Raw genomic sequence first — 24,595 nt, 5'->3', positions numbered from 1 at the left:
TACGATATCCCTGCCTCTAGTCCCATAATTGTGGACTAAAGTGCACCGTGAAATGCAGTTCAAGAATATAGAGGCAGGGTAATGTCAGCAACCCAAGCTCCGTGAAAACATCTCTACACGTTTTAAATTTAATTCAATTTAAGCTTTACTATTAAACAATAAATAGTGATTTAGTTAAAACTGCTCATTAAGTGATTGGACTTACCTTAACTGTTATCTGCGCAGTAGCGGCCATTGCATCTAATGTAGTTAACATTCGTGTCAAATGTTTATCAATATAATCTTTTTGGTCTGAAGTAGTTTTTCTTTTCATGTATTTTATCACGTTGTAATTTTTTCGCAAATTCTCTGCACGAGCCTCGTCATTAGGAGTGTTGTTTTTGTCACATGAAATTTCTTTTAGTATTTGTTCTTTTAAGTTCGTATCATCATCAACGTCAATTTCCAAAACCCCAGTCTCATACATTTCCAAAGGAGATTCATCAGTTTTGCTACAGAGTGAGTGAGCCACCAAATGGATATGCTTGCAAATGTTGTTTTTTTATTCTATTATCAATACACGAACATATGTGTTCATGGAAACAGGAATTACAATGTAAGCACAAAAGTACACAACAGTTGCATTCTTTACTTTTTTTACCGAATAAAATTCTTGTGCTTTAGAAGATAACAATTGCCATTCATTTTCCAATGTAATGATGTTATAGTCAGCAATCTTAATATATTTTAATACAAACGATTCAATTAAAAAAACTCAACTTAATGGCTGGTTTTGTATTTTGGAGACCCTGAAGATCATTATTTAACTACTATGCTAAAAACACAAGTCTCGAATATTTTGAAAAGTTTAAATGTTTGCATGCATGAATGCTAAAAATTACATTTGAGGGACTAAGAAAATTAAAAAAGTACAATTAGCTTGAGAATTCACTTGTAAACAAACAAATGTCTTAAGTTTTACGAGTAGGGCTCTTTTTAACCTCCCGGATGTTTAATCCACCCTAGAATGTTTTCTAGCTACATTACACTTCCATTAGACTTCCTTACGTCTTGTTGGGTCTTTGATACTCCGTTGTGTTGGTTTATTTGTACGAGATGTAGACAAGATTAATTGCCTGTCATTAATTACGTTGTAAAATCAAGGTTTAATGAAATCAATTTAATTTTGCTGCATCCTGCAACATCCAGCTTTGAAAATGTAATTTAAATATATGTATGCTGTACCAAACTACGGAAAGGGGTTTAACTCAGAGTATAAGCTGAAAATACAGTGGTACATTTTAATGGGTTTGCCAGAGGAGTACGGAGCGAGAACGCGCAGACTGCTCATTCCACTATTCCAACACACGGGCTATTTGTAGTTGGCAGGAGGTGCCCCTCCATACCCACTCTTTCTCTCTGCATCGTGCGATCACCCCATCCAAGGTGACCCATGAGGAGCTCGTTAATCACCACTAGAGTGGTGAGAAGAAAAGCGCGGTGTCTGTGAATTATAATGATTGCATATTAGGTAATTTTCTCTTTCTTGCACTTACTAATTGTTCTAGTTTGTAGGCTGGTTTGCTCACAAGGAAGTTGTGTAGTGTTCTTTTAAGAGTTGTTCCTTAAAGCTGCTTTATTGATGTTGGTAGAAGATTCCACCAGTTTCCAGCCATTGTAAAATGGACTTTTTCCACTATATTTCTTATTACTCTATATTGTTTTTTTTTTTATTGTTAGCAAATTTGGTCTTGTTTAGTATCAATCTTATTTTTTAATGCACTTTTCAAATATTTGATACAATTATGGAAATTATGATTTAGGTAAAAAAGTTACTTAAGCTAGCGGGGCATCTAAAAAGTGACTAATTAGGAAAATACCTGTAAGTGTCAAGAGTGCCAGGGAATGGCGCTCAATGCCATTGACAAGTTACTTCATACAGACTGTAGTAACTTCAAGAAGTACTACGGGTTGTGGACACTTCCTCATTAGTTTTAGTGCAGTTTGTGTTGACATGCTACTTGTTTTTATATCTATGCAAGTATTTAATTTTGCTTTAAGTAAGGTAAAGGGTTTTCCTGTTCAGAAATCTTCATACTGTAATTATCAATGGTATTCCCAAGTTCTTTGTATACATTTTGAACTTTGATGAAGTCTATAACTTTTTTGGAACCGATTAATATTAATTTCTTGTATCTCTTGCTGTAAATTTTGAAATTGGTCTAATAATAATTTTCCTATGGCTTTCTACTTCTTCCAGTTGTTTTTCTATATATGCTAGTTTAGATTCCAGTCTTGGAACTTTTTCTTTTTGGTTGTTTTCCTCTAATAAAGCAAGTCCCCACGTTGGGCGCCATCTCTAATATATCTTCTTTGCTGTGGTCTTGTTCAAGAAATTTTGAATTATTAGGCTGTTTCCCATTTCTTCTCCTGATTTATTTAGTGTTCCTGTTCTACTGTCAAGTTCAGAATGGTTTTAATTAAGATGGAAAGTTTCTGGTTCCTTTAGGGGTTTATTGAAGATTGTATTTTTGAAACAGTCTATTTTTTTAGGTAAGTTTGTCTCCTTGACCTCACCAGTCATGTAAAAAATAAACAACACTTTCGGGATTACCACTGCTGGGTAAACCAGACAGAGCTCTTTTGTAGTTTAGGTGTCTCTGATGTCGAAAGATGCAGAGTTTGATTTGAATTTCTTTATCGTTTACTTTTCTGGAATTTTCCAGACATTGACGGTTGTGGACTCCAGATTCTGGGAGTCAAGTCTGGGACGGTGTCAGATTTCAGACACTGCACTAAGCAGAAAGTGAAACGGAGCTACACTCAACATTCACATTGAATCAACCCTTCCCACTACAACTATGTTATGAATTCAGCCTTATGAAACACTCAAAAAATCAGTTTCAGTTGCACAAATCAATTAATCAATTAATTCTTTATTGAACATATTCTTAGAGAACAGTACAATCGTCAGATTTTATTTTGTTACAGCAGGTTAGAAAGTTCTGTTTAAAAATTCATTTATTGTGTAGAATGGATGGTCTTGAAGCCAGAGTTTTAGTTTGTGTCTAAACTGCAGTCGGTCTCTCCTCTTCAGTTCTAGTGGGAGGGCGTTCCACAGCTTTGCTCCGACATACGTTGGCTTCTTCTCCGTGGACGCTAGGCGGTGAGCTGGCAGATGGTAGTTTGCAGCATGCCGAGTGTTGTAGTCATGTTGCTGTGTTCCAGTCATCACTTCATCGGGTGATTTCAGGTGTACGTAGGTCACAGCTTCTAGGATGTATAGGTTAACCACAGTGAGAATCTTCAGTTCTTGAAAGGCTTGCCTGCATGATTCTCTTGTGCGTAGGCTTGCAAGGATCCCAATTGCTCTCTTTTGGTGTATTAGGACCCGTTGCCTATACAAACTCTACTGACCAGCCTCAAATTGTTCACTCTAACAGTGACCCATTGAGTTCATGTATTAAGTGTAAGACACTCAATAGCTCTCTGAATCCAACAATGTTCAATGTAAAATGGTTGGGTTTTAAAAATAAACACAAATTCTGGTATAAAAATTATTTATTTAAACAAATGTATATTTATTGCTAAAAATCATTATTTAACTGCCATAAAATTAATGTGGAAAAATATCAGCAACTGAACACAGTTGCAGGTAACTGTACTCTTCTTTTAGTTCTGTAGATCTCTGTAAAGTATCTGTGAACAAAAATAATTACAATAAGTCAAAATCTCTTTTTTATAATATTATGGAGAAACATATTGGTTTCCAAATTTGATATAAAGAAATTAACAAAATATAGGTTTACTGGTCTCTTGTAAACATATTTAGTTTTTATTTGCCTTTTTGATTAGGAATTCTTACATTACGTGTAACAGTTTGGATAATTGTACCATCTTAAGGTTTTGCCTTCTGAATTTTTATGGCTGCAGGCATTGAGCTATACGGCTTGCATCATAAGCATGGTGATTTCCTCCAAAACAGTAATATGTGATATGCTGGTAAGTTATATTGTAGTTTCCAGCATGTTGAGTTAAAGAGATTTATTTCAGTATCAGATTACTAAACAAGAGGAAGTTCCCATACTTTGTTCTAGTAGCAGGAACAAACTGGTTGACACTTATGTTCTCAAATATTTACACACATATAACTCAATTAGACAAGAAAAAGCTCCTCAACTGTTGCTATTGCCAGAGAAATACAGGTGATACTTTGATTCATTAGTCTGACACACTAACTACATAGTTAACCCTTCAGGCTGTCATGAAACTGGTATAAACCTTAATTCACAGCTTTTCACCTAGATACAAATATTAATGTTATGAAATCTCGGAATCCTCTAAATGTTAATATAATTTCTCTCAAGGAATTTTTTAATTTTATGAATTAAAAATTTACAATAACAGGTTAAATGTAAATAATTCATCTCGACTTAATTATAAAAGCTATAACAGAAAACCTTTACTTCTGTATTCTTACAATATTTTAAAAATTTACACTAATTTTATTAATATCATATTAATGCAATATAAAACATGTAATACAGAATAATTAAAACTCTTAATGATATTTATTAATGGATTAACAAAATAATTGGTCAAGAATTAACTACAGGACCAACATGAGACAGAACAAATCACTGTACTCGTAGTTTGATCAACACATAATATAACAATATTCATGCCACTAATAACAAAATTTACTAATTATGCTTATTGTTTATACTAAATTTACCAGAATCAGCGGTACTGTTGAAAGATTCAGAGCCCACAAGTTCCAAGATCTTCTTAGGGAGGGGGGAATGCTCCAGCAAAACATATGTGGAGGACACCCTGTGGAAATCTGATGTGGCTACCAGTTGCATCATCCACTTGTGAAATATTTTATCCCTGGAAAAGTCAATCCATCAGTGACAGCCAGATTAATATTTCCATCAAGTTCTTCATGAGAGGGAAAGTCTAATCCAACAAAACACATGTGGGACCTTTGGCAATCTGCTGTGGCTACCAGCTTGCAGCACCTATTTTGTGAAATGTTTTATCTCTGGAAAATGTTAATCCATCAGTGACAGCCCGAATAATATTTCCATCAAGTTCTTCATGAGAGGGAAAGTCTACTCCAGCAAAACATATGTGGGGACCTTTGCCAATCTGATGTGGCTACCAGCTGCAGCATCCAATGGTGAAATGTTTTAATCCTGGAAAAGTCAATCCATCAGTGACAGCCAGAATAATATTTACATCAAGTTTCTTCATGAGAGGGAAAGTCTAATCCAGCAAAACACATGTGGGACCTTTGGTAATCTGCTGTGGCTACCAGCTGCAGCACCTATTTGTGAAATATTCTATCCCTAGAAAAGATTCAAGATTCAAGATATTTTATTGTCATTAAGCACAATACATATTATGCAATAGAGAAAGTCAACATATTATATAGCCTACTTTAATCTAATCTTTAATCTAGGCACAGTTATAGGACAAAATACAGTATTGCCCAGCTAGAACTAAATAACAATAATAAAAATGTGAATAAAAACAATAAAATTACAATTAAATAATTTAAAAAATCTATACAACATGTGCTAACAATCCTAATCTTAAATTAACAATGGATTAAAAACTTAATGAGCTAATATCACAGGCTAGGTAATCTTCAACAGTGTAAAAAGCTTTTTTTTCAGCCACTTTGCAATGGTAACTTTAAAAATTATTAAGTGTAACATTCCATGCTTTCTCTGGTAATTTATTAAATAATTTTATACTGAAAAATATCTGGCTGTTTTTGGTCTTTTCGAGTCTGACTGGGGGTAGATCGAGTAAATACTTTTTTCTTGTGCAGTGTGTATGAACATCTTGTCTATTTATGAAACTATTCAAATTTTCTTTTACATCAAGTAATGAGCAGTAGATGTATAAACTTGGCCAAGGTCATAATTTTGAAGTTCTTTGAAAAAAGGTGAACAAGATTCTTGTTTAGAAACATTTTTTTTAAATCCTAATAGCTTTTTTTTGCCCATAAAAAATATTTTTTTGGCACTGGAACTGTTTCCCCCAAAGAGTCACACCATACCTCAAGTGTGAGTGGAAAAATGCATAATAAGCAGTTTATCAACATCTCCTGAGTAACAGTATTCCTTAGTTTTACATAATAGGTATATAACTCTAGATAGTTTAGTACATAACTAATTAACATGATGTTGCCAGCTTAATTTACTATCTAGGATAACACCCAATAACTTAACAGAATCATTACTGTATTTAGTATTATTGTGTAGAGGATTAATGTTAATATTCAGTTTTATTATGATTCACTGCAACCCATTTGCTTTAAACCATTTCTAGAGCTAATTTAAAATGAACGTTCTTGATCAGATTTTAAGGTTTGTGAGTCTTTATTACAGTTTAAAAGAGTAGTATCATCCGCGTACAAAACAGAATTACAAGGTAGGCTAGATGAAAAAATCATTGATTGCAACAATAAACAGAAAAGGTCCCAAAACAGAGCCTTGCGGAACTCCCAATTTCACTGTTCTGAAATTGGGAACTTGTTCTTCCCTTGGACAACCATCATGTTTCCTGTCAGATAAATAAGATGACAATAATTGTAATGCTTTATGTTTTATGCCATAAACTAAACAACTTTTTTAACAACAACTCATGATTAATACAGTCAAACGCTTTACTTAAATCTATCAAATAGTTGCAGATGATATAATCTTTTTCTCAAAATTATTTAAAATGTTTTCCACAATTTTTCCTATTGCTTTCACAATAGAAAAAGTCAATCTATCAGTGACAGGTCAGAATAATATTTCCATCAAGTTCAATGAGAGATGAAAGACTACTCCAGCAAAACATATGTGGGGACCTTTGGCAATCTGATGTGGCTACCAGTTGCATCATCCACTTGTGAAATATTTTATCCCTGGAAAAGTCAATCTATCAGTGACAGCCAGAATAATATTTCCATCAAGTTCTTCATGAGAGGGAAAGTCTACTCCAGCAAAACATATGTGGGGACCTTTGGCAATCTCTGCTCTGGTTACCAGCTGTATCATCCATTTGTGAAATGTTTTATCTCTGGACAAATAAAACCACTAGTAAAAATTTTAATTTTGAAATGGCCTATTAATTCTGTTTGAGAAACTGTGCATCTATCACTTCTTCAGCACTTAAATATTCCACTGTGTTGATAATTCGTAACATCATGTCCTATCTTGTTGTAGGCCGGGTACTGTAAACAGTCCTATAGTCGTCCTCACAAGTAATAATCCAAAGAAGTTAAGTCCGGTGATCTTGCCAGACATTGATTGGATAGTGAGGTGAAGAAACACATATTTTGACGAGTGTGCCCAAGGAGTACCATTAACAATCCCGGAAGAATATTTTGCAGGAAGTGATTGTACACATCAACAATCAAATTAACTTTAAAAAAATGTCTTCCAATAATCATGCCATATATTATTCCACACAACATGTTTAAAGCCCAATACCTCTGGTTGTTAACTTCCCTCGTCTAATGGGAATTTTCAACGGACCAATACCTCATGTTATGGCGATGTACTTCTCTGAAGCTACGGAATGTTGCCTCATCACACCATAGGACTTCTCTAAAAGAACGGATTTTGCTGGAGTTTTTTCGTTGCCCAAATGCTAAAAATCATTTGAAAAGGATTAAATTTTTTATCTTTTAGAATCCTACAAACCATTGAGCTGGACACTGCTGAATCAGAAGCTTACCTTCTAACTGAATCGTGTGGATTCATCATAAACCCTGTCAAAACGTTAGATGTTTTTTCATCCCTAACAGGTCTTACAATCTGCTCATCTTTGTTTTGTTCTGGCTGAACACAACCAGTTAGATGAGCACAATTAGCCAATTACTGGACCACCATTCGAGAATGGTGCTCTCGCTCTGGGGTAACATTGTGCATAGGTTTCCGCAGCAGCTACATAGTTTTGAAAACACTCACCCAACACCATAAGCATATCAAAACCCTCATTGTTAGAATAAGGCATTTTAGGAATAGTTATTCACACTTGAAACAAGCACAGAACGTCTTTTAAATCAATGGTCAATGCAAGAAAAATTAAACAACAACCAATATTCAGAACAATTAACACTAGGGTCCTTTAGTCCTTTTATCTGAACACTGTGATAACGGCGTACTTTGTACTGAAAAAGTGGATTTCCTGTAAGATTTACCCTAACCTGATCCCAATTAGTTCAGTAGAGATTATGATAAAGATTCCCCTGTGTTTTAAAAACAGTAATGAATTTTTTTAATTCACCACAAACACAGTAAAATAAGTGTTTTAAGTGCTACTATTAAACAGCAAAAGTTACAAAATAACTTTAGTGTAAAAATATTTGTCTTTAATAGGAGTTTAAAGACAAATCTAGTACGGATGTAATAGGAGAAATAAAGTGCAGAAGACTCCGTTGGGCAGGCCATGTTTTGAGAAGAGAAGAGGAATGCAAACTGAGGAGGGTAATGTACGGTAACCCAGAAGGAAGACGGCCCCGGGGGAGACCAAAAGTGAGATGGTGGAACCAGGTGAAGGCTGATATGGAGAAGATGGGCGCTTCAGAGGAAGATGCAGAGGACCGTTCAAGATGGAGGAGCTTTGTTGGTGCGGCTAAATATCACCTCCGATATAAATGGCCCTGGGAGTATAGTATATATAATAGGAGTTTAAGTATTTTTCAACGTAGGTTGCTATTTAAAATTTTTTACTTATCACATTTTTTAACGAATTAATGTTTATTGATTTTTTTATTTGAAAAAGAAGTAAAATGTTATGCTACCCCAAATTTCCTGACAGGGTATATAATAAACATAATACAAAAAATTGGTGTGCCTAAGTCTTATGGGAGGCTGACAGCATAATTTACTGTTAAAACCTAAATTAAAAACATTTTGTCACACTCTGTACAAGTGAACATAATATTGAGTTTTGGCACCAAAATAATGAAGGAAACAGGATTTTTCCGGACATTTGCCATCGTTCAGTGATACAAGAAATCGGCTAAACCACGTTTTGAGATCTGCAATCTGATCTCTTCTTCAGGTAAATAACTAATCTAACACATAATTACAAACTAGGTCAAACAAACAAATCATACCAGAGCGTTGTGTCAACCTCACTAACTCTAAAACATGCACTTAAGAAAAAAAAACAAAACACAACACTTATTATTAAAACTGAACTACAGAATACAGGACACAATAGATCTGCATTCGCCGACCAACCACCTACAACCAACCAGTCAGTAAATCAAGCAGACAGTACATGGCAACTATTTTTGTGCGGGTTACACCATACTCCAGTAATGGTTCAGAAATTACGTTAACATTGATTGCTGAACCAAGTTTATTAGTCCTACATTGACATGGTAAAATATGATCTCCTTTTACTTTTAATTCCACCATAAGTTCTAAGCGCTCACCCCTCAATGAAGTTGGCAACCTCCTTGGTGATGACAGGCGCTCGCAGACTGTACACTCGGTTGTTTGTCAGGTGTTGCAGTGAGAGTACTGGCGAGTCGGCACATACAAACTTGGACAACGCCAGCCTCGTCACTTCCACCAGAATTGGGGTGCTCAAGACCTCGTGTATCACAGACATCAGCTCCAGGACAGTGTGTATCTGCGAGAGCCACTGCAACCAGGTTTCCACTGTCACTTGCCACTCACTGTCAATCACTTCACTGAAACTGAAACGAGAGATACATGTCATTATGACGATCGGTTCTTACTTTTTGTTGAATCGCGTAATTACAAGTAGTAGATAGAGACAGAGTGGCCTCCTATTTTTGCCTAGATCACTTCCTTTTGGGGGCTGGCTGAAAATGAAAACCAATCGTAATGACCTGCAATTTTCACAGTGAGTCAAATAAAGTCTGCTCTTTCTAATAATGTACTTTCTTTAGGTTCCTGGTTTGAAAAACTCATTAAAAAATCGTGGTCTCCAGATAATGCAAAACTACAAAAAATACAAAATAATTATTTTTAAGCTAAAAATTATTAAAATAACACCTCCTTGACTGTTTTTTCGATAAATACAAATCTAGATATAACACCTTTTCATGCATTATATACATTACATATAAATATTTCTGCATACACTCGTTTGTAAATGCCAGTTTTACAACATTTTACAACATTTTTTTGCTACGGGAAACCTGTGCATAAATTTAAATCTCAATCACGCACAGGTCTCAATTCTCTGTGCACTTTATGATTCGAGCAAACTACACATCTCGATGTAAGCCAATCAGCATGCCCACACCATCTAGCGGCAAAACAGTGAACTACGTACTGTTGATCGCCAACTGTCACAGATAAAAAATAAACCAGGTCATTGTTGCAAAACGGATTAACACGTCAGCGGTTCTTTTTTTAGTCGTCAGCAAAAGCTGTTAAGGGAATAACTGTTTGTACTTACTAATATAAACAATCAAGAATCTCTCTGAAAGCTCTCCACAGTGATCCCAAAATTTATCATGATTTTTATTGTTAGTAACCGAAAAACTTAGTTAGTATGCCTTTACTACCAGTCTATAAACGTATAAATGTAAAATGGATATTGGCAGCTAATATAAAAAAACAAAACTTAATTTTTGGTGAGTTTTGAATTGTTTGCAGTAATTTTAAAGATCTTGGTTCTTAAACTTACGTGGCCTGTGTCACCTTCAGTATAGACATTGCTTTCCACCATGAGCAAACTATTTCAAAATAATAACATTACAAGACAATTTTACAGATTCAGAGCGTGAATCTACTGCTGTAATGGGCCTTTTGCCAAATCTAGCGTTAAAAAATGAGATTCATAACCCAAGGCGGATATAATAGATGCATTTTAGAATAGCGTAAATGTCGGTTACAACACAATGTCCACAAAATATTAAGTGGCTTTACTAATAAACAAAATTTTGTTAAACTAGAGTTAACAATATTTTATTACACTGTTTGGGAAATAGGTTATAATGATTTATGAGAGAGTGAAATCTATGTTTAACCGACAGCGGTGACATGAAAGATGGCCAGTAATGGTTTGGCAAAAATCTCAAGGGAGAACTCGTCATCAGCACATTCTACAGAATTAAATCAGGAATTGGACAAGACCATAGCCAAGGCCAAAAACATGTACAGATGAAATAAATTGAATTGAATTAGATCATAGTTTATTTCCAAATATTTACATGCATGCAGTATATTTATTAAGCTACAACTCCTTGAGAAAAACAAAAATAAAATGTAGTAATAAATCCACAATAAGTAAATATAAAATTAGTTACTTTGCATTTGATAGAATTAAATTATTTAACCAATTGGACATTTTTACCATTATCTTGGACAAGTTTGAATTATCTTAGGCCTAATACTAGTTAAATGTTTACATAAAAAAAACAATAAACATAAAATTAAAGTGGCCTAGGATATGAGCCTACGTGGGCAGATAAGTTTGTGCAAAGGCTCAAGTTGCTTTCTTGGAAATTTTGGACAGATTGTCTTTAGGTGATTTTATATAACATCAACCAAGTTTATACACGCACGTGTCAAAAATACTGTATGTACATAATACGGCATTGAAATTTATCTAGCATAAATATTTCAAAAATTTAATGAAAAGACTAAAAGAGGTGAAAAGATCAGGAATCAAAAAGGTGTATTTTAAGAATCAAAAAGCCATACTAAGAGTTTTTGTAATAGTCAGTCCAAGATTTATGACGAAATATCATGAAATAAAAATAAAAAAGGAAATAATCCATCAAGAGGCATCTATGCTAGTGAAGGGGGTTACATTAAGAGGAGGGAGGCAAGGTCAAAAGTCAGGTCCGTCTGTAGTCAGCTGTGATAACTGCCTCGGCCACGTGTGTACTGATAAGATACACCCATTCATTTGAACCCTTCTTACATGTAGTGAAGTAGATCCGTTTTTAATTCTTGTTAATAGCCCCTCATTGTTGTCAGTAAGGATTCTGTGTTAATGTTTAGGATTCCTTATCGTTGTATCATAAAAAAAATCATAAGTTAATTGTCAATTTTGAAGAACATTTATCACCAAATTGTTTGTTACATGATAATGTTCACTATTTGTATCGTGTGATACACTTTATATTAGTTGCATGAGACTCACCTGTATTTCCAACTGCTCCAACACTCCTTTTATAATAGCAAATATACTCCATTATATTGGTTGAGTTTCATATAACTTATTTCATTCACTGGGAAATTAAATCATTTGCAATGTGTTCAGCATTCAAATCATTAATTTGTTGAATTGAATTTACTATTCCGAATATCTTATAACATTCTCTATAAACACGCATAGCACGCGCACACCAAATTTAGGTGTGGGAGTCTCATTTGAAATTAAATACAATTTTGGTATTTAAATTGTTGTTTGTCACACCATATACATTCTAACACAGTCAATTATTATTATACAAGATTGTATAAATTAAATTTGGATATCACATGTAGAGTAATGGAAAGAATTTTAATATGTGCTGCTTCCCTTACGGTCTCAGAATTAAGAAGAAGGAATCAGGCCGAGATCTTTCTCACAAAACGTGGTGGCTTACACAACCAGTACACAAACCGAAAATGGAGGGAAACCGGCAACTCTTTAGCCTCTAACCCAAACCGATATGTTCAATTTGAATGACAAACATCCTTCTTGTATTTATTCTCAATTTCCACTTACCGTTCTTGACACAAACTGTTTTAATATTTAACCATTATTGATCTGTTACAGTAGGTACTGATGGTGAGTTGAATATGTGGTTGTATAAATATCACGGTACATCAAATTATGAAAGAATGACTTTGCACCTCGGTAGATTGGGCAGATTGAGATCCTTTATGTCCGCAATCTGAGACGCCATGAACATGTACATATAATCTCGCTTTAGCTTCTCGATTCCCAGTTCTACCATAAGCTCCAGAGGTTCCATGTGCAGCTCCAGGTGTGAACTGAACCCCTTGGTCCCCTGCAGCAGACTCGCCAGTCTCGTCTTGTTTTTTTGGAATATCTGTTAAAACAATTTTATACATCTCATTCATATCCACTTAAAATCAATAACGGGTGTGTCAGCTCTTCACTTGTAATAATAATTATAAACATAGTACAGATATGAAACAAGAACATACTTTTTATAATATACCAGTTCATTCCCAGTTTAACAAATCGCGTGTGGCACGGTCACTGCCGACTGCGCCACACGCGATGTGTTAAAGTTTTTGCTCTACAAATACCGCCCAGTTTGCACAGAATATGTGATGGATTTGTATAAATTTGGTTTTAGGATATGGAGTTTATAATTACTAGTGTGTAAGGATCTCATGATGGTTATTACACAGCCAGATATCTATATTTATATAAATTTAAAATCAGGTGCATCTATTAGTCTTATGAATAAATTTGTTAAAAGATTATGTACTTGCATAACTATATGTAGTTATATAAATTTCTTTAGTATTAGATGCTGAATAACAATAAATTAGTATCTAACTGATATTGAGCCGTTTTATTTATAAAATGCAAACATGTAAACATTACGTTGTGTTATGCCCCTTAAAGTCAGTACTAAAATTCTGTCTACTTAAAAAACATACAGTGTGAGTTAAAAGTATGGATAAACTCTGTTTAGTGTTTGATGGATAAGGATGGAGGGATGGAACTCGGGACACCTTTCTAGGAAATAGAAGTTAACTTTTTAGTCACTGTTACAACTTTGCTCATTTCTCCAAAATGGGATTTGGGGGGGGGGGAGTTCACAGAATTTTTAAATGTAGAGACCCATTAAGTGACCTCACTTGAAAGGCCTTGATTAAAGAAGAAAAACGAAGGAAACTAGAGCTTTCTATCTCAAATCCAGTACAAAATGGCAGCTAATTGAAATTAATTCAGTTAAAAGCATGGATGGATCCTGCTCAACCTTCAATGGACAAAGAAAGAAAAATAAAACTCAGGACACCCTGTTTGTCCAATTAACTTTTAATCTCCATAGAGTATTAAATCGATTAATAGAAGAAGACTCTGGAAGATTATGGAAAAGTATGGAATACCCAACAAATTAATAAACTTGTCAAAATCATGCATATCAGGATCTAGATGCAAGGTTAAGATAAATGGGGAAATCTCGGAAAAGTTTGATGTAAGCACAGGCGTAAGACAGGGGGATGGATTGTCCCCATTGCTATTTAATTTAGCTTTAGAGGAAGCATTACAAGAAGTAAGACAAACAGAAGCTGGAATTACAATAGGGACCAAAATAAATGTTCTTGCATTTGCGGATGATGTTGCAATAATAGCGAAGAGTAAAGAAGAGCTGGAAGTGCTGGTCGCAAAACTCCTAAACCATACACAAAAAGTTGGTTTAAGCATAAATGAAGAGAAAACCAAAATAATGGAGTGTGGGAGAACAACCCAAATAAACAATGAAAATAATATAGAAATAGAAGGGCACAAATTTGAAAAAGTAAACAGCTTCACTTATTTGGGAGTAATGCTGACGAATAATAATGAAGAAGACATGGAAATACAACAAAGGATAAATGCAGCACACAGAAGTTTATCAGCATGCCACAAGCTATTAAGCTCTCGACTACTATCACACAAGACCAAACTCCGTATATATAAAACCATTATAAGACCAGTTCTGTTATATGGCTCAGAAAACTGGGTGTTAAGTAAAAAAACAGAAAAACGTTTTGATAGTATTTGAGAACAAATTATTGAGAAAAATCTATGGGCCAACCCTTGAAGATGGAGAGTGGAGGATAAAGCATAATGTGGAGTTGAGGCAACTATATATGGACCCAGACATAGTGGCCGAGGTGAGAAGTGGGAGAATGAGATGGGCTGGCCATTTACTAAGGAAGGAGGACAACTCCTTAGTCAAGAACGTCCTTGTAAACAATCCGGAGGGCAGAAGACCACCAGGAAGGCCCAAGTTGAGATGGCGAGACCAGATCAGAAGAGACATAAGAAAACTGGGAAGAAGGGAAGAAGAGGCAATGGACAGAGAGATCTGGAGGCAGTGTGTTGGCGAGGCAAAGTACCACCTTGGGTACCAAGAGCCACGGCAGTAAGTAATTAAGTAAGTCATCATCGTCGTCAGACGTTTCCGTTCTCACGGGTCGTCGTAAAATTAAGTAAGTAAGAGTATTAAATCGAAGTATGTATTATAGAACATACAAAAAAAAAAAAAAAAAAAAAAAGGTTTTATTCAACATGTAGTGAAATAAATACGTAAAACGTAAAGAAAGACATGCACAATGACGCCTGAGGCGTCATCTGTGTTCGTAAGGTTAACGACAAGGGAAAGTTTTAAAGGATAATACGGTTTAGGACATTTGCCATAGTTATATGTTACAAAATGTACAACACGTTTTACACCAGTTCATGCCTTTTATTTTTTATTCTTATTATTGCAATAAGAAACAAATGAATATTAAATAAATTATATATTAAATAAATATAAATTTACTTTCCCTTCAATAAATTGATCTTATCATAGATCCATAATGTGTATAAATGACTTCGATTTAAGGTAAAATTGTATTGCCTATAGGTGTCCTCATTGCAAATAAATCCGTAATTATATATCAATAACGCTGTATAAGAGTGAAACAATTACTAGCAAAATAGTGAAATTGAAATTATATAAAATGTTTGCACGTGTACTTACAAATGGTTTCACAGACTGTTTTCTAACTTCCCTAAAAACAATCCTGAAACACTCCACAAGCTCTTCATAACTTTCAGCTTCTGCAAACAAAGGAGTCAATCATTACTGTATCATTGTGTATGTAGTGTATTAAGTCAAAGTAAAACAAAAATTATTCAAAAAGAACAACAATAGGCCTAAATCATGACAAATGAATGAATTGCAGTAATATTCTCTATAATGATTGTACATCTGTGTGTGTGTGTGTGTGTGTTTGTGTGTGTGTGTGTTTGTTTGTGTGTGTGTGTGTGTGTTTGTTTGTGTGTGAGTGTGTTTGTGTGTGTGTTTGTGTGTGTGTGTGTGCGTGTGTGTGTGTGTGTGTGTGTGTGTGTGTGTGTGTGTGTGTGTGTGTGTGTGTGTGTGTGTGTGTGTGTGTGTGTGTGTGTGTGTGTGTGTGAGGGGAGGGGAGAACATGCATCAGATATCCAAGCAGTACACTGATCATAAAGTAAAAAGTAAGTAAAAGTAAAAAGAAAACACATGAGAAAAATTAAATCTACAAATAATGTTATTTACCTCACAAAACTGTCATTACAATTGCCAAGACATTGTGACATTTCTGTGGCCATCATTACTATGGACTTAATTTATCAATTCCAAAACGAATGTTGAATTATACTATACAATAATGCAATAATATAGAATTTTTAGAAATAAAATAAATAACCTTGCAAATCTTACTGAATCGGTTGATAGAACCATGAGCAGTTGAATTATGAGTCACTGGAAGGTTAAACTCACAAATAAAAGGACATTTCAGCCGGCTGAATTCTGTGATTTGGCTCAATAATTAACAGAGATATAAAGAATATAGCACTGAAATAGTTCATGGTAAGATTATTTACAAATGGGACAAGTACAGTTGTTCTATATACATTCCATTTTCACTCAATCTAATAAAACATCTAGAGACCATTCCGAAAGTAAATAAATAATGGTTTTGCCAACGAATCCCGATTCTCTGGCTGGTGAGAAACAATTGCCATGTTTAACTAAATGTTACCAATAAATAAATAACTTGAAATTAATCAATAATTTATAAACTGTTACAAGGACCATATGAGTCAACAAACTTAACACACATATTTTTCTAGTTTCCTTCCTATTACTTTTCCTATTGATATATGTGAAAAGAAAGTTATAATTTTCAAGCACAGTTGTGTTTTAAACTTTAAACTATGCATGTTACCCTTTAAGATTGGCATAATTTTCACACTGCAAAATTTTTGTTGGGTTTAGGGGCAGCCTTATGTTCATGCTGTGCTGCAGTGAAGTTCATGCTTGGCTTCCTTTACTTTCCTCACTGTGTTGTCATCCTGATTTATTGTTGTGTTGTCATCAAAGCACTTTCATTTACACATTGTAGTGTTGATTTTGTATCCACTCTTTCTCATTTTATGTATCATACTCTAAAAATTAGTGACATAAAGAAAAGTGTGAACTATACCTATCAGCACGCTCCAGAGACGATCTGTAAAGTCCTGACCCTTCTTCTTGTCGGTGAGAAGATCGTGTATGGTGTTGTTGAGAGCAGAGGATGTGAAATAAGGAGAGGCCACTTGCCTACACACGGACATGCTGTCAGACTTCTGCAGGAGATCTTGTACAAGGCTGGTCAGAGGCACTGCATTATCCTACAACAAGAGCTGTCTGCTACTACATCTTTCCCAAAAATACATGTTCTGAGACAAGCATGCTGTTATACGAGGCCAGTTCAGAAAGTAAGTACCATATTTTTTTAAAAAGCAAGAAAAAACAATTTATTTTAACACAATATTATTTCTACATGAAAGCCCAAGCCTTAAGCTATTTTTCGATATAGTTTCCACCGATGTTCAAACACTTGTTGTAGCGGGTGATCAATTTGTTTATACCCTCTTTGTAGAAGGTTCCCACCAACGAATGTAGCCATGACTCTTTGGCAGTTTTCACTTCATCAACGCTTTCAAAGCGTTAGCTGCCTAGCTCGCGTTTCATGTGCAGGAACAATTGGAAGTCAGACAGTGACAAGTCCGGACTTTAGAGAAGGTAGATCGAACTGCTCCCAACGAAATTGTCGAACCAATGTTTGAGTGTCACCAGCGGTATAGGGCCGAGCATTGTCATGGAGCAACACAATTCCGTTACTAAGCATTCCTCTCCGCTTGTTTTGAATTGCCCGCTTTATTTTTCTTAAGGTTTTGCAATAACTTGCAGCATTAATAGTTTCATCTTTTGGGAGAAAATCAATCAGCAAAACACCCTCCGATCCCAAAAGACAGTACACATGACTTTTTGTGCAGACATTGTTGTTTTGAATTTTTGTTTCTTCGCGGATTGCGAGTGTCGTCACTCCATTGACTGCTGTTTGGATTACGGTGTGACATGACGTACCCAAGTTACATCACCTGTCACAATTTTGTTTAAAAAACCTCAACATTATCACTGTACCGTGTGAGAAAAGTCAAAGCACTTCCGACTCTTGGTTTTGTGCATGTCAGTGAGCAATTTTGGAACCCATCGGGAACACAGCTTGCGATAACCTAAGCGGTCCATAACAATTTGGTACAAAAGAGTGTGTGAAATTTGTTGGAAATCGTCAGATAACATTGTTATAGTGAAACGTCTGTTCTCTTGGATTGTTTTGTCAACTGCCCTTACCAGATCATAGGTGACGAGAAAAAGGCTGACCGCTCTGATTCTCATCATGCACATTTTGTTCGAACCGCCATTGAACATTTCTCACCATTCCTTCACTCATCAACTTTGAGATGTGTATACCCATAAACATCTCAAAGTTGATGATAAATTTCAGCCGGTTTCACATCTCTTGGGTTCAAAAAACTTATTACAGAACGAAGCTCACAATCGGCGGGATCACTAATTGTCTTGAAACATTTTAAACGTTCAGAGAAAAACTGAAAACACAACGTAAACTAAACTGGCGTGAGTTGATAGCCAGTAAAGAAGGACGACTAGTGCGCATGCGTGGAACACCGATTGCAGCGCTACGGCGGCAATGGAATGAAACAGTACTTACTTTCTGAACACGCCTCGTATTTCTGCAAGATCTTGTACAAGGCTAGCCAACTGTACAACAACGACCGACTACCACATTCATGTTCTAAACCACATTTTCTGAGACTGACATGCTGTCAGACTTTTGCAGCAGAAATGCATGTTCTGAGTTAAACATGTTTTTAAAGAATGTGCATCATTTGTTGATTTTGGAAATGGGATTTGTGAATCTACTATAATTCAATTAGTTCAGTATAAGTATTTTAGAATGATGATAATGTAAGCTGAGTTCTACATGTTCAATACTTAAAATTTAGCCTTAGAAAATGTCGCTTGTGTTGTGGAGCCATCTGTCGAATAACCACATCTATATTGTCAGATATCACGATTTTGTTATTCTATTTATATGTTGGACAGCTTCTGACACTGTATTGATATTATTTATACTTCATTTTCAGCCATTATTTGATGTTTCTGATTGGTGCTGTGATTGCACGGCATTCTCAGAAACTAATGACAGTTAAAAAATTATTGTCATCTGCTGGGTTTAGTTGTAATAAATTTTCTAATATATCTTCAAAGGCATCCACATTAGTAACTCAATATTTTGTTACTGAGAAAGTCTCTTCTTTTCGATTTCGAAGTCATTGCTGAGTTAGAGAACGACAATGATTCTAGTATTTAAGAAAATATACAAAGTGATGGTGATGATATCCTAGGCCTAGGGCCAAAGAAAATAGTGGTAGTGGTGATGATGGATTGAATTTTCCTTACCTTACACACTGCTAGGTGAGAAATGACCTAACACATATTCCTAAGAATTTGTACAGAAAATTGCTTTGCAATCGCAGCACCTATTGGAAACATAGCAGACAGGCTGATAATGAAGTAAAGGTGACATCTTTACGATATTGGATGCCATCCAACATGTGATAGAAAGCAAAAATCGTGATGCATTGTAGAGATTAATGGGAGGGTCCATGTGCTAATAAACTTATTTAAAATTAATATAATTGGTTTTACAACAAAATATTTCCACTAAAATTAATCATATACAATTACTTATTTTGAAATTTGGAAAGAAAGTATTTTAAAGAAATTTTTTTATTTGTTTATTATAAAATTACTTTGTTTCCAGTGGGAATTTCACATTATTGTATTATTTACAGACATGTCTCCTTCCCATGTGACTTTCTTTATGTAATGAACTTATTTGATAAATTTACATGAAAACGGAACACGTTGAAGTGATTGGAACAGCAGGCATCGTTAACCAAAGTTGCTAACAGCAGATTGGTTTTAACATTTACTATAACTACAAGTAGTAAAGTACAGAATGTTTAAAGTAACATCTAAAAAAAACAAATTGTAATGTCCAAAGCAACATAATACAAAAAGGTACAACATGTATTTTTGGATTACTGTAAATATTTTTATTTTTTTTTAAATTAACAGAGTTAAGACACACTTATTTTTCTATTTGTTAAATTTCCCAATCTTTTACTGTACCGTTGCCTCCTTCGATGAAAATGACGGCAGTTTGATGCTGTTGCTCTGATATATGTGCCGCACTTGCTGAGTCTGCCTCCATTGTTTGATGATATCTATATAACCCAGCAGCAGTGTCAGTTGCCTCCACCACTTCGAGATCTGAGACTCCTCCTGTCCCACTTTACACTCCACTATCTGGAACCAACCACATACTGTGTCCAAAACCGTTCAGTTCTAAATTTTCCTCTCATATCACATCCTTTAACTGTTTTTTTATTTGTTTTTAACTGTAATTCTTAAACCTTTGACACTACAAATATTTCTCTAAGTAAAACTATGTTTGGCTTTGATGTCAAATTTGTCACTTTCCACATAGAATTTTGTAGTCAATACAACCGTGAATGTAAAATACATAATTGATAGCAGATCAAATGATTTAACGGATACTGAATTTAAATTTACACTCTACAAACAATAAATGCAGAAATAAATAATGTAGACTTACTGTTAACTTTAGGAGCGGCACTGTTATTTGAAACTGTAGCATAGATCTAATCTCCAGCTCGTTGGAAACATGCAAAAATAATGCAATATACTGATAATGAACCAAGAGAAAAAGCTCCAATGTTTTGACTTGTGCAACCATGCTGACCTACAGGAAAGGGCAGCATATTGTACTACCCCTATCACATAACTATATTGTGTAATATACTTGACTGAGCAGAAGGACATTTAGGTTCTTTATGTTCTCCTGAATACTAAACAGAGCAGTGTCAGCTGGAGACAAGGGCACCTTGACCGATGGTTTCTGCCATCTGGCCTCTAGGAAACACTTGGGATTCTTTACCATCCCTGATATTGTGCAATATACTTGATTGTGCAGAAGGACGTTTAGGTTCTCCACAATACTTACCAGAACAGTGTCAACTTGAGACGTGGGAACCTCATACGATGGTCTCTGCCATCTAGCCTCCAGGTAACACTTGGAATTCTTTACCATTCCTCGCTGATCTTTGATATCGTATACACAGCAAACACTGCTGGATCTCTACAACAGTATTGTAACAATCTCGTTAGCTGTTAAGAGTGATCTAAATAAAATAATGAATCAAAATTTGATTGAAAGCTGTTAATACGCAACAGGGTAAACATAAAGAAAGAAACGTTTGGGACAAGTTCGGCATTGGGTGGTGTAGATCCACCACATTAATAAAATTCTTAATAAGCATTGAGTTCTGTTAACGGGCGGTTTGTATCTCTCCTATTTTTCTCACTGGATAAAATGCATGCTGCAACTATAATCACACACACTAGTGGTTGCACTTATAAAGCGCATTCACTGGTTAAAGTTTTGTTGGCAAAAAAACTACAAACCATTTGAAATGAATCACCAACTTTTTGACGTCTGTGGAAATGGAAGGAGTATTGATTTTAGAAATAGCCACACCAATGTTAATGATGAGGATCACAGTCGTCATCATCAATCAATTTATTGCTTTAAAACTTTTTACAAGTATTAACATCAGAATTGTAGCACAATGCCAAATCTAGATATACTTATAACTATAAATTACAGATAGACTATTACATTTCAAATTCATACTTCTTTATAATGTGATAATTTTTGTATGTTAAGGTGTAAAAAGAGTTGTTAAAATAATACCACCAATTAGTTAAAATAAATTACTTTAATTAAAATTCAACAATTAAATAACAAGAGGTTTATAGACTAATTTGAGTTTTACAATCGTCCAAGGTTTCCTTCGATTAAAGAAGACTGATCTAGACCGAGAAGCGGACTCGACAAAATGAATTCATGGCTTGAAATGGTGAGAGCCATATGGCCGCAATCCAAATTTAGGCCTACCCTAAAGTAATGTGAAAAACAATCCCAGGTAAGATCCCTAAAGAATAGAAAAGGTTTTTAGTGGGTAACGCGTGGGCGTGGGTTACATCCCACCACTTAGAGGAGTCCCACACTACAGACTGGCCACCTGTGTGCATAAAGCATTTTTCTGCAAAAAAAATCTGAATTCATTGGCCATTGGTTCACATTATTTCCTTTTGACTAATTGCAACATTTAAATAGGTGGACTTTAATTTTACCACTTTCACTGCCGTCAACGTCTTTTGACGGCGTCGACTTTTACAGTAATAAAAATGTATTTAGCTATTGTATAAATGGAAATTCGCTATTTCCATGTTTTTACTTCTTACTGTATGTATTATGATCTATGGAATGTTGTTGAGAGTCACCTACTCGTATAATATCAGAAAAAGTGGTTTGTTACGAACTCGTCGTTGCGTCACGGACGGTCGTTTGTTGTTCCGCTATCATTCTGCTAATTCGTCGTCTGCATTGTTATTGTATTGCTTGCTATTACTTTTTTATTACAATGATTGTTTTGTGAGTAAATACAATAACTCGTGACAGTAGTGAAGACAATCAAGTGCTAGAAGAGTTACTCGGATTTTCAAGCGACAGTGAAAATGATGATTTATTCCAAGATGACACAAATAATGATCCTGATTTTACTACCGATGGACTGGTTGACATTGTTCTTATACTCAAAAAAGCAAATATCAGCATAATAGTAATAAAAACTTTTTTATCCTATCCTTGTGTTTTTATAAATAAATGGTTTATTGTAGAATTTTATAGCTTTTTCTTTATTTTCAACTTTTGATGATGGCCCTGGAACATGTGGGTTTGGGCTCCACAGTAAAAAAAATTGTAAAAAAAGTGGATTTCAATTGTAAATATTTGTAGCTATAGTGATAGTAATTAAAATACTGAATACAGCAAATAATAATGAGAAATACTTATGTTATACATATGTTATTATGTACATGGTGATGTTTTTGGTCAACTTTTTATTTTTTACAAAAAAAATTTGTTTTAATTATATTTATGTTTTAAAACAAGTCTTTCTGTTTGAAAATATTTATGCATGAGCATTTGTATAGAAAGAGGAAGAACTCAGCTTTAAAAAAATGTAAGTGCCATGGTTTTGTTATAATTGGTTAAAAAATTGTATTTATTTAAAAAATCATTAAAATGGGCGGCAGTGAAAGTGTTACAATACGATACATTTTTCACTGCCTCTCCAGAATGTCCGGTAGTACTTGCCTTATAACCTGACTTCACATCAAATAGAGACTCGAAATTCTCCATCATGTCTTTTATCGGGAATCTTTTCAGTCTGGTTGGAACGTAACATGGCCCAATTCTCAATACTCCAATCCGACTGGGTTTCACTACCCAACAGAAACATCTTGCTCTTGTCACTAGCCTCTGTGAGGACCCATACAGGCAGAGGTGGGGGACTCATCTTTAGATTCACTATCGCCAAACATCTCCTGAAAGCAGAACAAGGCATTGTAGGAAACTAAATACAGGATTCAAAATGTATGATAAAGTCACAAACAAATTGCCAAATGCTAGTGTTTCTTTAGTGGGTTTTATTACCACGTTAGTAAATCAATATTTGGTAGGAATTTAAAATATGTTTCCAAAATATTTTTGGAACTCAAAATGTTATTACCGTTTTTATGTTTTTTTATTCGGATTATTCAAAAATATTTTTACATTTCTGAAATCCATCTTAAGGCTGGTTATAACCAAAAATTTATAAAAAATTGATAATCGTACTCAAACATATATATAGTTCATGTCCTCAATATCCTCTGAGTCAATAAAATGTTACTATATATACCTGTTACTTCAAAACATATTGTGAAAGAATTCATCCTACAACATCACAAGGGTAGGGCCTGGAGTTGGCTGAATCAACTGAATTCACAAGGGTAGAGCCAGCAGACAGTTGGATATACTGACGTCATGACGCTAGAGATGCCGATGTTCGATCAACTGATGTTATGAGTCTAGAGACAGCAGATGGTTGAATCAACTGATGTCAAGAAACTACTGTTGATTGACAGCTGGATCAACTGACATTACAAGACTAGCATCGGCAGATAACTGGATGAACTGATGTTACGAGGATAAAACGAGAAAGTGGATGAATGCTCAATAACACACTTAGCTTTTTTATACCACTGGCAGGTTGATGTCTATGATTTTCAAAACTATAGCATGAAATGAAGAGCATGATTTGAAGCAGTCATCAAGCGTAGAGCACACCTTAAAGAATAACAACTGCAAATAGCATCGCCAAGGAAGAAAGGCAAGTAATCATGGTCCTCGGTTTTCCTGATAAATTCTTAATTCAAAGATAAAATGTTAAGCTTCTAACACAAACAATTCTTCGGATTGGATGATTAGTTCCTGAAATCATAACATTAAGATTCAATGTAAGCCTAACCTCGGTGACTGATGTTATGGTCAACTATATGGTACCTGGCATCCTTTAGAGAGAGAGGTAC

General features: G+C 34.9%; 2 protein-coding genes across 10 annotated transcripts in view; both read right to left on the bottom strand.

The window, feature by feature from the left end:
- The window catches only part of LOC124364989 (rho guanine nucleotide exchange factor 11-like), a 770,637-nt gene that overhangs the window by 71,153 nt on the left and 674,889 nt on the right, over positions 1 to 24,595 (bottom strand). The window lies entirely within an intron of this gene.
- LOC124364993 (protein zwilch homolog) lies at positions 3,523 to 23,536 on the bottom strand. The gene is made up of 9 exons (XM_046820866.1): positions 23,340 to 23,536; positions 21,123 to 21,257; positions 20,228 to 20,404; positions 17,169 to 17,355; positions 15,683 to 15,762; positions 12,822 to 13,021; positions 9,431 to 9,697; positions 4,715 to 4,869; positions 3,523 to 3,678 (listed from the first exon to the last, which is right to left on the bottom strand). Exons 1-9 carry the CDS (start codon positions 23,385 to 23,387, stop codon positions 3,596 to 3,598), a joined length of 1,332 nt encoding a protein of 443 aa, XP_046676822.1. The 5' UTR covers positions 23,388 to 23,536; the 3' UTR covers positions 3,523 to 3,595.

This window comes from Homalodisca vitripennis, chromosome 6, assembly GCF_021130785.1.
Source record: "Homalodisca vitripennis isolate AUS2020 chromosome 6, UT_GWSS_2.1, whole genome shotgun sequence".
NCBI classification, from domain to species: domain Eukaryota; kingdom Metazoa; phylum Arthropoda; class Insecta; order Hemiptera; family Cicadellidae; genus Homalodisca; species Homalodisca vitripennis.
The sequence above is the reverse complement of the archived record's forward strand: the minus strand, read 5'-3'. Positions and strand labels throughout refer to the sequence as shown.

Coding starts and splice junctions, on each gene's coding strand:
- LOC124364993 (XM_046820866.1), bottom strand. CDS start 23,387: ATGATGGAGAATTTCGAGTCTCTATTTGATGTGAAGTCAGGTTATAAG. Junction 4,870..9,430: donor GTTGCCAACTTCATTGAGGG/GTGAGCGCTTAG, acceptor TGACTTTTCCAG/GGATAAAATATTTCACAAGT. Junction 3,679..4,714: donor CAACAGTACCGCTGATTCTG/GTAAATTTAGTA, acceptor TTTTGTTCACAG/ATACTTTACAGAGATCTACA.